This window comes from Cinclus cinclus, chromosome 15, assembly GCF_963662255.1.
Source record: "Cinclus cinclus chromosome 15, bCinCin1.1, whole genome shotgun sequence".
In the NCBI taxonomy this organism is placed as follows: domain Eukaryota; kingdom Metazoa; phylum Chordata; class Aves; order Passeriformes; family Cinclidae; genus Cinclus; species Cinclus cinclus.
The window spans coordinates 9,562,052-9,576,412 of record NC_085060.1 but is presented as its reverse complement, the minus strand read 5'-3'; the positions used below and the strand labels follow the sequence as shown (position 1 = coordinate 9,576,412).

General features: G+C 45.8%; 1 protein-coding gene across 3 annotated transcripts in view; it reads right to left on the bottom strand.

Moving 5' to 3' along the window:
• Window positions 1-14,361, bottom strand: part of DOCK11 (dedicator of cytokinesis 11) — a 77,251-nt gene that overhangs the window by 24,122 nt on the left and 38,768 nt on the right. For 2 of the 3 annotated variants that reach the window (XM_062503016.1, XM_062503017.1), the window contains exons 24-36: window positions 12,913-13,031; window positions 11,225-11,294; window positions 11,023-11,148; window positions 10,389-10,460; window positions 9,826-9,972; window positions 9,272-9,355; window positions 8,711-8,822; window positions 5,098-5,276; window positions 3,213-3,326; window positions 2,634-2,709; window positions 2,261-2,364; window positions 229-340; window positions 42-108 (exon numbers count right to left, since the gene is read on the bottom strand). In XM_062503016.1, the coding sequence (XP_062359000.1) occupies window positions 42-108; window positions 229-340; window positions 2,261-2,364; window positions 2,634-2,709; window positions 3,213-3,326; window positions 5,098-5,276; window positions 8,711-8,822; window positions 9,272-9,355; window positions 9,826-9,972; window positions 10,389-10,460; window positions 11,023-11,148; window positions 11,225-11,294; window positions 12,913-13,031 (1,382 nt within the window). The remainder of the gene's footprint in view (window positions 1-41; window positions 109-228; window positions 341-2,260; window positions 2,365-2,633; window positions 2,710-3,212; window positions 3,327-5,097; window positions 5,277-8,710; window positions 8,823-9,271; window positions 9,356-9,825; window positions 9,973-10,388; window positions 10,461-11,022; window positions 11,149-11,224; window positions 11,295-12,912; window positions 13,032-14,361) is intronic. The other variant, XM_062503018.1, reaches the window with a different exon arrangement.

Here is a 14,361-nt window from a genome sequence, read left to right as displayed (position 1 = left end):
ACAAAGGTGCAGGGTTTGAAGAGTAGCCTCAAGATACTCACTCCAGAAGCACAAGGACATTGATCAGCTCCTGGGGCGAGAATTTGTTCCAGTAAGCTAAAAGAGTATCTGAAAGAAAATGAAGAACAGTGCACTGAGATTTTAAAAAACTCAAAGAGGGGACCTTATAGGCCAAAACTGATGGTCCCTTATCTTTGTGGCTGCCTCCAGTGAGCAGGAGGCACCAACCTTCAGAGATCATCTTCACGATGTATAGGTAGCACATCAGAAGTGTCCGGATCTCAAACTGGTCCAGCCGGCTGCAGTGGGACACGCTGCTCCTCATGGAGCTCCTGCGGATCTGTGGGGACACGGGGGTGACACTGACAGGCCCAGGGAGGGCCTGGAATCCTGGGCTGTGCACCAGAGGCTGTGCAGCATGGGCACAGCAAACCTGGTGTGCTGGCATCCCTCCTGCCCCCCACATGTGCACCCCACAGCACCAAGCCTTGGAAACAGCTCATCCAGTGATGAGCAGCCTGGAAATCCTGGGCACATCACCAAACACTTCTCTGCTCAGAGAAAAAAGTCCAGGCAGTGAATGACAGATTATCCAGCAAACCACACAGCAGCATGCTTTCATTCTCATTGCTCTCTGCAGCATCTAAGCTTCTGGACATTTTTAAAGCCAGTTCTTGTAAAAAAAAATCCACTGGCTGTCACCATTTAAAACAAAAATCTTACTTTCTGCTAAACAAATACACTTCAAAACAAAATGTCAGTTATTATAAAAGGAGGACACTTCATCTTACGAACTTCTTCATCTCCTTGATTTTTGGAAGTGTTTTGATTTTCCTCCTACTTAATGACTTAGGCAAAGTAGAGTGAAATCTTGCTGATGAGCAATTTATGTGGGAAAGGCTTGGGCATTGTGTGGTAGGAAGCATGACTTCTCAAATGATACCAATTTTATTTTGCATTCTCTGTGCTTGCCTGAGCTGTATCCTTTGAAAAAGGGATATGATTGAGCTCTAGGCTTCTCCTAAAGCTTTGCCTCATATGCTTGGAGAGGGATCCACAGATCTTATTTGCTTTTTATTCTGGGATAAGCTGTGGATGTGAGTCATAATGAAGCAGAAATAAACAATCATTTTAGAGCTGGAGACATGGTGCTATGGCCAGAGTTATGCTACTGACCATGCCAAACTATCAAGTCAGCACACAACTCACTCCAGGGAACAGGGCAATGACAAAGTGCCTGCCTCTGCAGAGCACTGTTGAAGCTGTGCTCCTCCACACGGCATTGCTTTCACATGGTTTTGTGGATACTGCATTCCCTAACAAAAAGATTGCTTTCAACAACTCTCAGAAACGTTTAAAACTCAAGAGGAGGTTGTCTGGCCATGGGGGAAGAGCTGAGCTGGATGCAGCAGCACTCCCTGCAGCAGCACTGGAGCACGTGCTCAGGGCTTTGCTGGAGAGTCAAGCGTTTGGCTGTACTCAGTCCCAGAGCTTTGTGATTTATGCAGGAGAGCTTGCAAGGCCCCATCTCTTCTAAGCATGTCAGGACACAGCCATGAGCCCAGATAATCTTTGCCTTGCTTGTTGCAAGGGCCAAAGATTTGAAGATGCATCAATGATTCATGCCAACCCAAGATATCTGGAAAGTGCCTTGAGGAAAACCAGGGGCTGGTTTGCACAAATACCTGATTTCCATGTGAGCAATCTGCCAAGAAGAAAAGTACTGACTAATCCCCTGTCTGAATAGTGGGGTCAGAGGTCTTTGTGGTAAGACCACAGTCACATTCTGCAAGTTTGGGCCTGCGGTATTCACCTGGGCTGGTTTTCCTGCAAACATTTTATCCTAAGTCAGTGGTCACTGGTAATCTCACACCATGGTGCTTTGCTTCTCAAACATTTGGAAACCCATTCCCAGCACCAGGCACTGGGCTCCAGCCAGGCTCAGACCCACCCACACACAAGGAGCACATCTGAGTATGGACAAATGCACCATAGGAGCAGAGATTTTCCATACAGATTTTGCCTTTCATCTTCAACAAGTAATTTGTCAACAATTCTATTTTTGGCTCAGTGATGTTTGAAGAGGGAAAGCATACCCGACCCATGACTCTGTCCTTTGTTAAACATCAGTCTGTTTGTTTCCAGAGATATCTATAAGCTGCCTTTGGAGAGTGTTACCACAGGGAACTCCTTTTCCCTCCCCGTTACTTAGCACAGCCTGCAGGCTGAGCACTGCTCTCCCCATCCCCTGGTACATTACATTTTCACTCTGATCCGGGGAACTGGTTGCTCCCTCTGAGTTCAGGGATCCTTTTGAGTCCTCTCGCTTTATTGCATGGCCATTTGGAAGGGCTGCTCCACAGGCTGAAAAAAACCCCAGACCCCACAATTAGCTCTTTGCACTTGTCAGCACAGTGCAGGAGCACAGATGGGGCTTGCCAAAGCCCCGTGTCAGAAGCTGGAAAAGGAAAAATCTGAAAAGGACAGTTAGGGTGATACCACATCTGGGGAAAACCATGCAGAGTCTGTGAGGTCTTTTAGGAGATGACTGTTTCAGGTTTTGGGTGCTTCAGGCTGGTAACAGCTGTGTCAAAAATAAATGGGAAATTTAGAAATTAGAAAAATTAATTTACCTGGATCTTTGTCAGCAATCAGGCTGGATCTGCTTGAGGGGGATGGAAAACTGCATATGAATTCATCCCTGGATGCCTGTAAAGCAATGTAAGGTTTTGTGACCAATAAAAGATAACACCTATACTCTTACAGAAAGGAACAATGCAATACAAAATGGCAAATTAGAGCAGGTTTTAAAAACAACACAGATGAAAACTGAAATTTCCTTACTTCTATAACAAGGAGATAAAGAACTTGAGGAGGAGTATGAAGAACAGCAGAATATATTAAAGTGAGTAATAGTAGTTTCCTTTTTGTTTTCATCATTTGAGTTGAAATTTTGACTTGTTTTTCTCAGATGTCCTATTTGTTATTCTTTTGCCCCAGCAAGGAGGAAAGTCTAGTCTGCAAGGCTAGGGCCATTTAGGAGCCCCCCACACAATTCTTGGGAAGACAGACGACTCCCCAGAACAGCTGCAGGAGTCCCAGGCCGAGCCCCGCTCAAGCTCATTGCACTTGGAGGGACTCAGCTCCCCTCACAGCACTGCAAACACTGCCCCAAAACGTGTCAGACACAGAGGCATCCCAGCACTACTCACAGGGCTGGAGGCAGGGCAGGAGGTCAGAGCCTCGTGGCCGGCCACACGCTGCAGGTTCTCCAGGAGCACCCCGAACAGAGGCAGGTACAGCTGGGCAATTTTTGCCTGCTGGTTCTGAAAGCAGGCACAGAGAAAAAATCTCAGTGAGATTTTCCAAAGGAGCGAACAAAGGGGAAGTCTTGAGTCAAAATATGCATATATCTGTATTTACACACTGTATGTGGTGCTTGGGAACGTGAGCTGGTTTGGCTTCTCATCTCCACTTCCAGAGGTGCCAGAGAAGTATTACCCTTCTAGCAAAAAGCTTGGGGCACTCAGGGGTTTTGGAAGCTAAATAACATTTCCAGTCATACAGGATGTGTAACAAACTAAGTCCTGGATTTCCTAACTCTTTAAATGGCTCTTGACTTGCATAGTTTGATTTTTAAGTGCAACACCCAGGAGCAATGTAACAGAAGTATTTGCTCCATGCCTGGTGCTAGCTACTGCTTCCAGTGAGAAATTCTCCATAGCAAATGCTTCTAGTGAAAACAGTTTGTAGGAACAGAATAATTTGGATTATAACTGGTACAGATAAAAAATGATTGGATTGACATTTTCTAAATTGAAGACTCTTTAACATCCAATTCTTTTTTGTTAAACATACATTATTCTGGATTTGTCTGAAAGATTAAAAAAAAAAGAAATTTAAGGCTTACAAACTTTTTAAATAATAAAGAAATCCATTTTTTTTCTTCTGATTCAGTATGACAAAAGAGAAAAGAAATCTTGAAAATACTCATGGGTTGACAAAACCTTCTCTCAGCTGTTGATAGAGCTGGGGTCTCCTTGGCTGGAGCAAGGGTGTGCCAACACATGCTTAGCCTGTCCTGCCTGTGAGGTGATTTTTTGCTTTGGGGTCTCTGGATACCAGCTGAGTATCCTGCCCCGGCTCCAGGCATTTCCTGGTCACACTGCCCTGAGCACAGACATATACAAATATCCTGTGGGACAGCAGTAAGACAGGAGGAGTTTCTGAGGAGTCAGGGGAGTACTGCACACTGAGGGAGCAAACAGCTCCTGAGTTAGTCACAGATCATCACTGCAGAGAAAAGCAAGCCCACCTCCAGCTCAGGCCTTCAAACAGGCAGAGAAGGGAGGGAAGAGGAGCTGGCTCTGGGCCCATGAGAGCCCCTAGCACATTTGGGGCACTTCTCCCACCCCCTTCATGCCAGCAAGCCATCCATCTTCCCAGATAACACTCAGGAATGCAGCACACAGGGAGCAACGTGAGGACCAAAACTCTAAACAAATGTTTTCAGGCTAGAGCAAGGACAGGTAGTGTCTGCACAGGTAGCTAGGGATATGGGTGAACAGGGAGCAGCACCAAGACAAAACAAACCCATTTCCAGCCTCTTTCAGCATCACCATCACCCAAAGAAAACTTAGGTCCATCCAGAGGAAATCCAGCACCTCATGAGAATCAAGATCCTCTCCACTGAGTCACTAATTAGTAAAAAAGGCAACTGACTTGTAACAGAGATCAGTTCTGTTTCCTGATTATAGCATATTGATACAGGATATGAATTTAGGTCCAAGACCAGAACATCACTGATATCCTAATTTTGTTGAACAACTCTTGGCTAACGACTCTCTCAAGTTCCTTAATGGTTTAAGACTTAATTACCTAAATACTCAGCATGAGTAAGAGGGTTTCAGTTATTTCCTAGATGGTTTCTGAGATATTACTGTTATTCTGTAACTATCGGTTATTTACAGTTCCCTAAAAAGCAATCAGAATACCCTTGGTGCACCATGCAATATCTAAAACTCTGGCATGTGATTTTTATTTTTGTTCATAAAATGCAACAACATTAAGTTAAAAAGCTGACAAAACAGGCCTGACCTTGTGCTGGTATCTGTTGTCAAAGGCATGCTTGATCAAGAGATTTTTTAAGACTGAGATGGCCGTGTATCTGATATCATAATTGTCCTGCAAGGCAACAGAGGCTTCTCTAAGAAGCATCCCCACGAGGAAGTGATGCCTGCAATACTCATCAGTTAAACTGTATTCAAGATTTGTATCTGAAAGAAACAACAAGGCAATGGTTAAGGGAAATGTTCCAAGAGTCTGTTCAGAGCAAGACATAACAGTCATGTAAGCCACAAAGCCCTCAAACAGTGCTCATCACTCTCCTACAGTGCACTGATCTTTGAATAAAGCTGAACTGACCATACAGTTTTCTCCACCAGTGAACTAAGTCATATCAAAGAACTTCATGTCTTCCAGTTTAGCTGGTCAGTAATTTCAGCCCTCACTGTTTCAGCAGCACCTCAAAGAAGGATTTCTGTAATGTGATACTCTGCATCTCTCTCTGACGAGTAGTTTGTAAGTCAGAGATGGCTGAAATGGGGAAAGACAACAGAGCTTACTGCCTGGGGATGCTTTGCTCCTGACTGGGGTTTGTCCTGTAAATCCCCAAACCACGCAGGCAGCAGGGATACCAACCTTCACCAAGCAGCTGGAAGGGTGGGAATGGCCAGTGGAAATGGTGGGTTTACCTGGCCACCCAGCCCTAGCAGCGCTGCTCCGCAGCTCATTCCACATCCTCCACAAATCTGTGTTCCTTCTCTCGAGATCAGAGAGCAGAGCAAAAGCATCGAGTGCTGCGGTGTGAGGGATGCACATGAGAACATGGTGCCAAAGAAACCAGTGCTGCATCCCAGTCTGCACAGCTGGGCAGCTGTATGGGCCAGGGAGCCAGGCTAGGGCTCCAGGCTGCTCCTTGCCATAAGCAGATATTGAACACAGCTCCTCGGAAGCTGCACTGACTGCCAAGAGGAAGCCAGCTCAGTACCTCATCACCTTGCTTAACTTACCTTGTACCCTGCATCTCACACAGATTCAGGCAGACACAGTGATCAAAGCAGAAGCTGCTACCAGGATAAGGCATCTCTTCTGCTGAGGTGCCTGGACAGAGCAGCAGGGAAGTGACAGACACACTGACTGTGGTGCAGGGTACGTGTGCACTGGGGCTGCTATGAACAGCCTTGTCCTGACACTATTCTCTCTGCCAAGTCATTTACCAAATTAGAGCCACCACAGGGATAGCCCCAAAGCTCTGTGCTCTTCCCCCAAAAGGTACAAATGTCATTTGCTCAGCTCAGACTTTTTTTTTTCCCCAAAACTCGGGAGCTATGAAAGTTCTTCTGAGGTAAGGCAGGGTGCATTCACCTTTGAAAATCCCAGTCAAAGGGTTACAACAGCTCTGTGGCTGCAAAAGATACTTTTAAATTCATTGATTCAAAAGTAGCATTAACTGGCTTGTGAAACTCTGATTTAGAGGAAAGAAAAAGCAGTCTGGAACATTACCTAGCTTTCACTGTTAGTCATGTTAGCAAATGCCTAATTGTCACACATCATGGTTATTACATTAGTTGAATGCAAGCTAATTGATTGGAAAGTGCATACGTAATTTAGAGGATTTGATCATTCCAGTTGGACCTACCTACTGAAGTGAACCATTCCACAGCAAATGAAAAAAATTCTAATTATGTGTAAAAAGAAAAGGGACAAATAAAAAGACAGCAACAATAAACAGGAACAAGTAATGCTGTAAATCTTGGAGAAACAGGACAGTATGTCATGTTTTAATATTATTTGTGAGGCCTTTGCTTAACTCCCAGCTTCTGTCAATCCCTTGGATTTTTTCCCGTCACAATATCACAAAACTAATTGTGTGCTGCTGGCCATGAAGTCGAGCTTGGGGCTTGCTCTGTCTGATGTCCCCATGTGGGGCATCAGGGACAGACCAACAACCAGCCCTGCACTAGCTGGGAGGTTTCAGAGTTGCTGTTTCAAGATGCAACACTCTAACTCAACAGGATGTGAGCTGCCCATCTGCACTGGCTGAAGCTGCACAAAGAAACTCTATCCACCTCCCTAAAGGCTATTCCTTCTTTTCCTAGAAACAGAGCAGTAGGGGTTTGGGCATCCCCTCTCTGCACCCAAGCAGGCTGATGAAGAGGTCACACACCAGCAGGGTGCCTCCTGAGCCTGCTGTCCCCTGTAACCACAGGTCTGTCCATAAAGCCAGACAAGTTTGCAGTGAAGGTGCATCCCCACATGGCTCTACCCTGGCAGGCAGGGCTCAGGCACCACTGCAAAGGCACCTCTGCTACCTGGGCTGCTCTACTGCCATGAGCTGTATGTGAACCTCAGCTGGTAGGTCCAGTCACAATAAAACACAGCAGAAAAGCTGAGCTGCACTCACAGCTTCTCAATTTAACCATCACAAATGCAAAGGTGAATGTTAACTAAGAGCATCCTTATGTTACCATGCCACTAACAAGCACCAGGCAGGTACCTCAGATGTGTTTTTCTTGGCTGTTTCTAGCAATACTCTTTGTTAAACAATGCCAGGCAAGTAGCCAAGCTGATGTAAGAGATTAGCAGCTGGTCCAGAAAGCTCTGAGGAGTCAGATATTTCCCAAAATAAGGGATATTTCATTTACTGCTGCTTCTGCCACCTGTATGTGCGGAACTGCTTTGAGACTTGTACGGCTTCACCCTGAGGCACAACCAAACATCCCCTTTCCTCCACCAGAATCAATCATACAATCATAAATCCACAGGGCTTTTACAATGGGGGAATCCCAAACCTCACTCTCCTCTCCAGTACTTACACCGGCCAGGCCATCGGCATCGAACCCTGGCAATCCTTACTGCATTTATGTATACTTTTATATACTGCACAGGTGAGCCATCGGGACCAGAGAGGAGGAGGCTCTGTCTGTGGCACTGCTGGGGGCTGCACTGCCATCAGTGCCAGAGCTCCAGTCACCCACAGCTGCACACAGCCTCAGCTCAGCCCCCTGTAAGCCCCTTCCACCCCGTGCTGAGCAGCTTCAGGACCAGAGAGAGCACGGTGTGACAGTGAAAGCAGTGTGGATGTGTGGGGGTGCCACAGCACAAATACCCTTGGTATGCACCAAGGGCTGGCACGGCCTCAAGCTCTGCTGGCTGCCTTCAGGTCTGAGAACAAGCTGGAACACACTGTGCACTGCTGTGCTCTTGTTCAACCTGAAAGCAGAAGGTAACCTAGATCCCCTTCTGGTGGCCACAAGGAGAGCTGGCAGCAGGGCAATGAGCTCAACCTGCTCTCCTGCATCCCCATTCCCTGCAGGACCCACCACTGAGATACCCACTTCAGGGGAGGCTGACTCTCCTGAGAACAAAGGATTGCATTGCACAGTTTGCCTGTTTACTGAAACACAGGCATGTCTTCCAGATATTGCTACTCCCATGTAGACTTAAATATAGGAGATACTGAAAAGACTGCCTGCATACCATTCTGGAACAAAATGATGTAAACCTGACAGAAAAGCATCTTGTCCTGAGGTTAACGTTCTAACCAGGACATACATTTCCTTGACATCAAACCAAAGTCCATATAGTCAGAAGTCAACAGGACTAATAATTTACAGCTCTTTAGCCAGTCTCTTAAGAAAAAACATACCTTGAACTCTTTGCATCTTGGGTTTCGAAAATGTCATTGGTAAGTTCAGAGGAATGTAGTGCTCATGATTGCAAATAGTTTGAAGAAATTCAAACTTGTATTCAACCAGCAGCTGAGATTAAAAAAAAAACAAACACAAACTATATTTTCAGTTTGACCCATTTTCCTCCAGTTCAATGTACTTGTTGCACAAGGATTGAAGAATCTAATAAACAGCATCTGGTGAAACTCACTAACAGTTGGCAAATTCTTGTATCATTCTCCCTTAGCATCAATGCATACAGGTGTCACTTGAGATTTCTTTGTCTTTTTCATCCAGATTATTAACCACTCTTCCCTTTCATTCTGACTCTTTACATTGCTTTGAAGAACATCTGGGTACAGATGTTCTATTTAAAGAACAGCCTGGGTACAGGCTCTTGGCCCAGACAAAGAGGTCTCTGCAGTAACTCTCTGCAGTCTGAAAGGCCTCCAAGAGCTGTATAAAATAATCACTACAAAGCTTTGCCTGATGTAGATGCATACAGCTGCAAACCACTTTTCAAGAAACCTACTGCTTACCTTAGGGTCTTTTGGGCTGAATCCAGAAATATAATCATTTATCAAGTTAAAAACAAATCCTCTGTCCATAAAGGTCAAACAACGCTGGAGAAAAAATAGCAACATGTGACCAACCATCAAAAATGAAAGCAATCATCCTAAATCCTCTCCATACTACTGTCCTGCCAGCAGCCAGATTTCATCCTCTGGGTTGCTGCTGACTTTCCAGAACATTCATGATTCCTGTTTCTCTGAAATCATTTGGATGATCTTACTTAAGTCTCCAGTGAACAACAGAAATATTTAAAATGAGAGTATACATATTTCATGTTCCAAGCAGTTGCTAGGTATGCCTGAAAACACTCAGTTACATACAGAGTTACTGTCTCTTTGAAAAGAGAAGGTTTCTTTCCTAGGAAAGCTTATCCCCTCGAGAGATTTTACAACCACAAAAAAAAAACCAAAGAAAAGATAAATTAAAACCACGTTTGTTTGCTTGCTCTGTATTTCTCGTTGTCTTTTTTTTTTTTTTTTTTTTCTGATAAAATCCTGGGAGAAGGAAAGAAACTGCTGACCTTCAGGAAGTTAGCCAAGCTAAAGTTGACATTCCTAGACTCTTCAGGGATCTCATTATAGCGGATGGTCACGTGAGGAATGATGGCAAGCAGCAGGGAATGCAGGGCATGCTGGTAGGACTCAGGGAACCTCTGGCCTCTGGGTAGCTGAAACCAAGAGCACATCCCTGCTCAGTGCTGCAAACCAGCAGCTGGGGAGAACTGAGCACAGGCACGAGTTCTTAAGCATTTGTTTTTGCTGTTTCCTAATAAAACAGTGACAAAAGAAAGTATTGGCTGCAACTACAGTATACAGTAACAGAAAAGGAGACTGCACAAGCCATAAGGACTTCTGGAATTTTTAAATTTAAAAATAAATTTTTTTACATAAAAAAAAAATAATCTTTTCCACCCTGAGTGAAAGGGTGGAAAAGGGAAAAGTAAAGTTAAAAAGAAAGTCAAGCTCTTCAGCTTGGCAGGTTTTGGTTTTTTTTTTAAATAGAGAGTCAGATACCTTTTCAGAAAAGCTTTTGGAGGAGTTTGTCATAGTTCTGTAATGCAGCACTGACCAATTTCATTTTTACCTTGATTTTGTTTTCTTCCAGTAAGTACATTGCCATGGATTTTGCCAGTGCTTCAAAGAAAAACCACGAGTACTGGAACAAACAAAGAATACTATTACTTTTCTCAGATTTAACATGACTAATATTCCCTGATTTTGTAGGGAAGCACCTATGTGGGAGGGAAAGCTCACCTCCAATTGGCTTTTTGTAAGCTCAGCTATGCTTGCACAGCTGGCTTGGAATAGATGCCTTTGCTACACAGAGATGTCCTGCCAGTCTTAGGGTGGGAACAGATTTAGCCCCTCTGCGCCCCAATGCACCCTGCCAAGAACCAGCAGAGTTTGGGATGCAAGCCCTGCAAAAGCCCTGAGAGGCAGAAACTCAGCTTGCCTCCCATGAGTCACCCTTCAGGTGTGGCTTGAGGAAAACAGGTAAAACTGGAAAAATGAACAGCCTTTTGCTGTCTCCTAAACAGAGGCCCTGCATGAATTCATCTCTGTTTTAAGGGGAGAACCTCAAGGAGGTAGATGCAAGGAGCTGTCCTGGCAGTTTTGCCCCTGCAGTGGGTTTAGATGAGGGTTAAGTGTTGGGTTTTATACTAGACCCCCTCTTCTTCCCCTCTACCCCTGGCAGCCAAGTACTGCCAATACTTCACCTTGAGTAGCTTATTGATGGCTAGAAAATCTGCTGACTGCTTCAAGATGGTGGCCATGGAAAGCACCAGGATTTCATGGGTCATCTTCGCCTGATTGGCACTGGGTTTGTCAGCTCGGAAGACGTACTGAGGCAAGAACAGCAGTGTCAGCCTGTGCCTGCTCCCAGCAGGGAGCCTCCAGGGGCAGTGTGTCACCACTGACCTTTATGAAGGAGCGCAGGTAGTGGTCTAGACCTTCTTCATGGCACTTGGACACGATGTGCAGAAGAACCCTGTGGAGAAATGTGGTTTGTGTTCAGCACCAACACGAGGGCAAGTTCCTCTGCCTGACAAAAGCAGACAACACTTGTGTCCCATCCTGCTCAGCCCCAAAAGCCTCACTGCTGGCACTGGTTTGCAGAGTGACAGTTCCCACAGGCCAGCATCCCTGCACACATCCTGTACCATCCTTGCTCAAAGCACTCAGATGAGGTGCCCAAAGCCTCTTCTCCACTGCTGTGCTCACCCAGGAATCACTCAGACAAGCTGACTTAACACTCAAGACTCCTTGCACGAGGAGGTGAGACAGAACATTGTCCATCACTGTTATAATCTGATACCTCCTTGCACCCCCAGAATTTATTCATTCTGGAAGCCTCCTTTTCTTTCTTTTACTTTATTTACATCATATGCTCCTTGTTACATGCACTGGGTTATTTTGGGCTGACGCCTTGCAGTGTGGGAAGGTCAAGCAGACTCTGGAGAACACGCCAGCCCTCCGGACTTGCTCCTAGGCAGCTGATCAAGTCAGTAAGAGCCTGGTTTCCCCAGCCAGTACTGGGGATTTACATTCCACTCCCAGCCAGAGGGAACAACAAACTATTGCATGTTGTCACAGACTCCACAGCCCAAACCACAAAGGAGGAGTTTAAAAGCCATTTATCAGATAAAGTGGGTTTTAAATTCCACTATGAAAATATGATAAGAAAAGACACATTATTAAACAGAAAGCTACTGAAAACTGGAAAGAGCCAGGCCAAGCTTTGATAAAAATCTCTGGAAATGAAAGTGGGAGCTGGTGACCCAACAGGTACCTGGGGTCACCTGCTCCCCTGTCCTTGCCCTCTGGAATTAAGAGTGGAATTAAGGGCTCCACAAAGGAAAATTCTCACGACCCACATCACGCGGTGCGGGGCTGTGACTGCAACAGGCACCACATCCCTGGGGACTGGGGCTCAGCTTCCAGCCACCAGTTCCATGGGAGCAGGATGCTTCTGGGACATGATGCACGCTCTGCACTGGCCCAGAGGAGGATGCCATGCAGCAGCCCCTGTGCACGGCGGCGCTGCACTGAGGCAGCACCACCGGAGGAAGGGCCATGTTTTAGCACACCTCTGGGTTCCAGGGGTCGCTGCCAGTGCCAGGCAGAGAGGGTGCTTTTGCTGGAGCTGCCTGCAGTGCCCAGCTGCTGCTGCCCTCTCGGGGCACAGCTGGAGCTGCAGCAGCTACACCCGGCCCCGGGGCACCGGGAGCAAACCTGACACCAGGGACTGGAGATAAGCTTGGGATGAGACCAGGACATTGCTCCCCACATCTGCTCTCTGCAGCTAGGACATGCCTGGGCACTCTGCAGCCTTTAGATACAACAATAACTCAGCTCCCAGAGCCACCAAACCCTTTACCTTTAGAGAAACAAACCAGGAGTATCTTTAAAGTACACATTTTTCCTCACACCACTCCTAGGAGGAGAGCCCTACAATGCCCCCATGCCACCCACAAGATCCAGGGGAAGACAGCAGCAGGGGACAGCCAGTGCTGTCACTTAGCACCCTGTACTGGGAAGCCAGACCCTGCTTTGTACTGCGTTTTGTGGCTTTGCATTTGTCACTGGATGGTTCACCCAAGACTCACATGGTGCAGTTGACAGCTACTTCATCCTCCTGTGTCACGTTGGTGAGGACTCTAAATAGTTGCATAAGAATTACAGGTAGAAACTGAATCATTACTTGGATCTCCATCGCGTGCAAACACTAAAACAGATGTTCAAAACACAGACACTTTTTAGTTCAACATGTTGCAGATGTTAAACATTTACAGACTGCAGACATTTCTGTGGCAACGGGACAGGCATCAGCAAAGGCTTCAGGGTGTGGAAATGCTTCAGCCCACTCGAGGACAGGGCATCTTGGACTCAAAGCAAGTCTTGCTGCCTCCTTCCACCTGACAGATCCCAGCTGAAAACCTTCAGGGAGCAACAAAAGTCACTCATGGCAGGTATTAATCCTCCTCTCAGATGTGTCCAGCCAGCTATGACTTAATTAGAAGTCACATGCTATTATTTGTTTCGAAAAGCCCAGAATATAAGGCTGAAGTTTTGCTTTTAAGTCTTCTCATCACTTGTGGCAGTATTTTTGAAGTCCCATTCCCACAAATGCCTTTGGAACATGAAAAACTGCTGCCCAATGACTTTCAGAGAGACTTATTTTCAAAGAGCATAGCTTGCAAATGGAGTTTAAGGCACTTGGTGAAGGTCAGGATCATCTTGTGCATACACTTTGCACCAATCTCACAGAGCTCTTGTGCCTGAAGCTCATGATATCCATCTAGGAAAGATAACATGCTTCATTTTCAGTTTTCAAACCTGCAAATCTAATGAACGGTTTTAAAATCTGTATCTAGCTGTTTAAATTACTGCAAGTGTTGAGGTGGTGGTGGTTAAGAATCCCTCACCTGTGGTTAGCACATACCTATCTCCCTGTCTGTAGGCTGCAGTGAGGGCACTCGGCCATGGCAGGACTGGGATCTGGCAAAATGCTCACAACAAAGCCACTGTGATTTCAGTGCTTGGCTTCCAAATCTGGTATTATTTCTATTTCTTAACATATTTACAGATCATCTGACACATTAAGAAACCCTGTGGTGATACATCACCACCATTGAAACTGAAGCTGCTGCTACAGCACCATTCTCAAAACCAGGCAGTTATAGAAGGAAACATCACAGTAAATAGCCAAAAATAATATTCTGTGCAGAAGCCCTTGCTGGATCTGATCCAAAGCCCTTACTCATACTGCAGTGATTACCAAAAAGCTGGGTCTAGGTCATAGGTCACCTCTGCTCAAATTTAACTGGCTGATAATCTCACAGATCTTTTTCAGCCTGAAAAAAGCCTCCTGTTTTGAATGGGCTTCCAGAAAACAAAGAACTGTGCTATAAAGGGCTGAATCAAACCTAGAGCAGCAAGAGAGGAGTGTGTGAGTCCACCAGGAGAGAGTTTTGCCATGGGCATGGCAGAGCAATGCTGACTGCTTGCTTTATCCCTTGTGAAAGGCAGAGGTAAGCAGCACACAGAAAATCGCC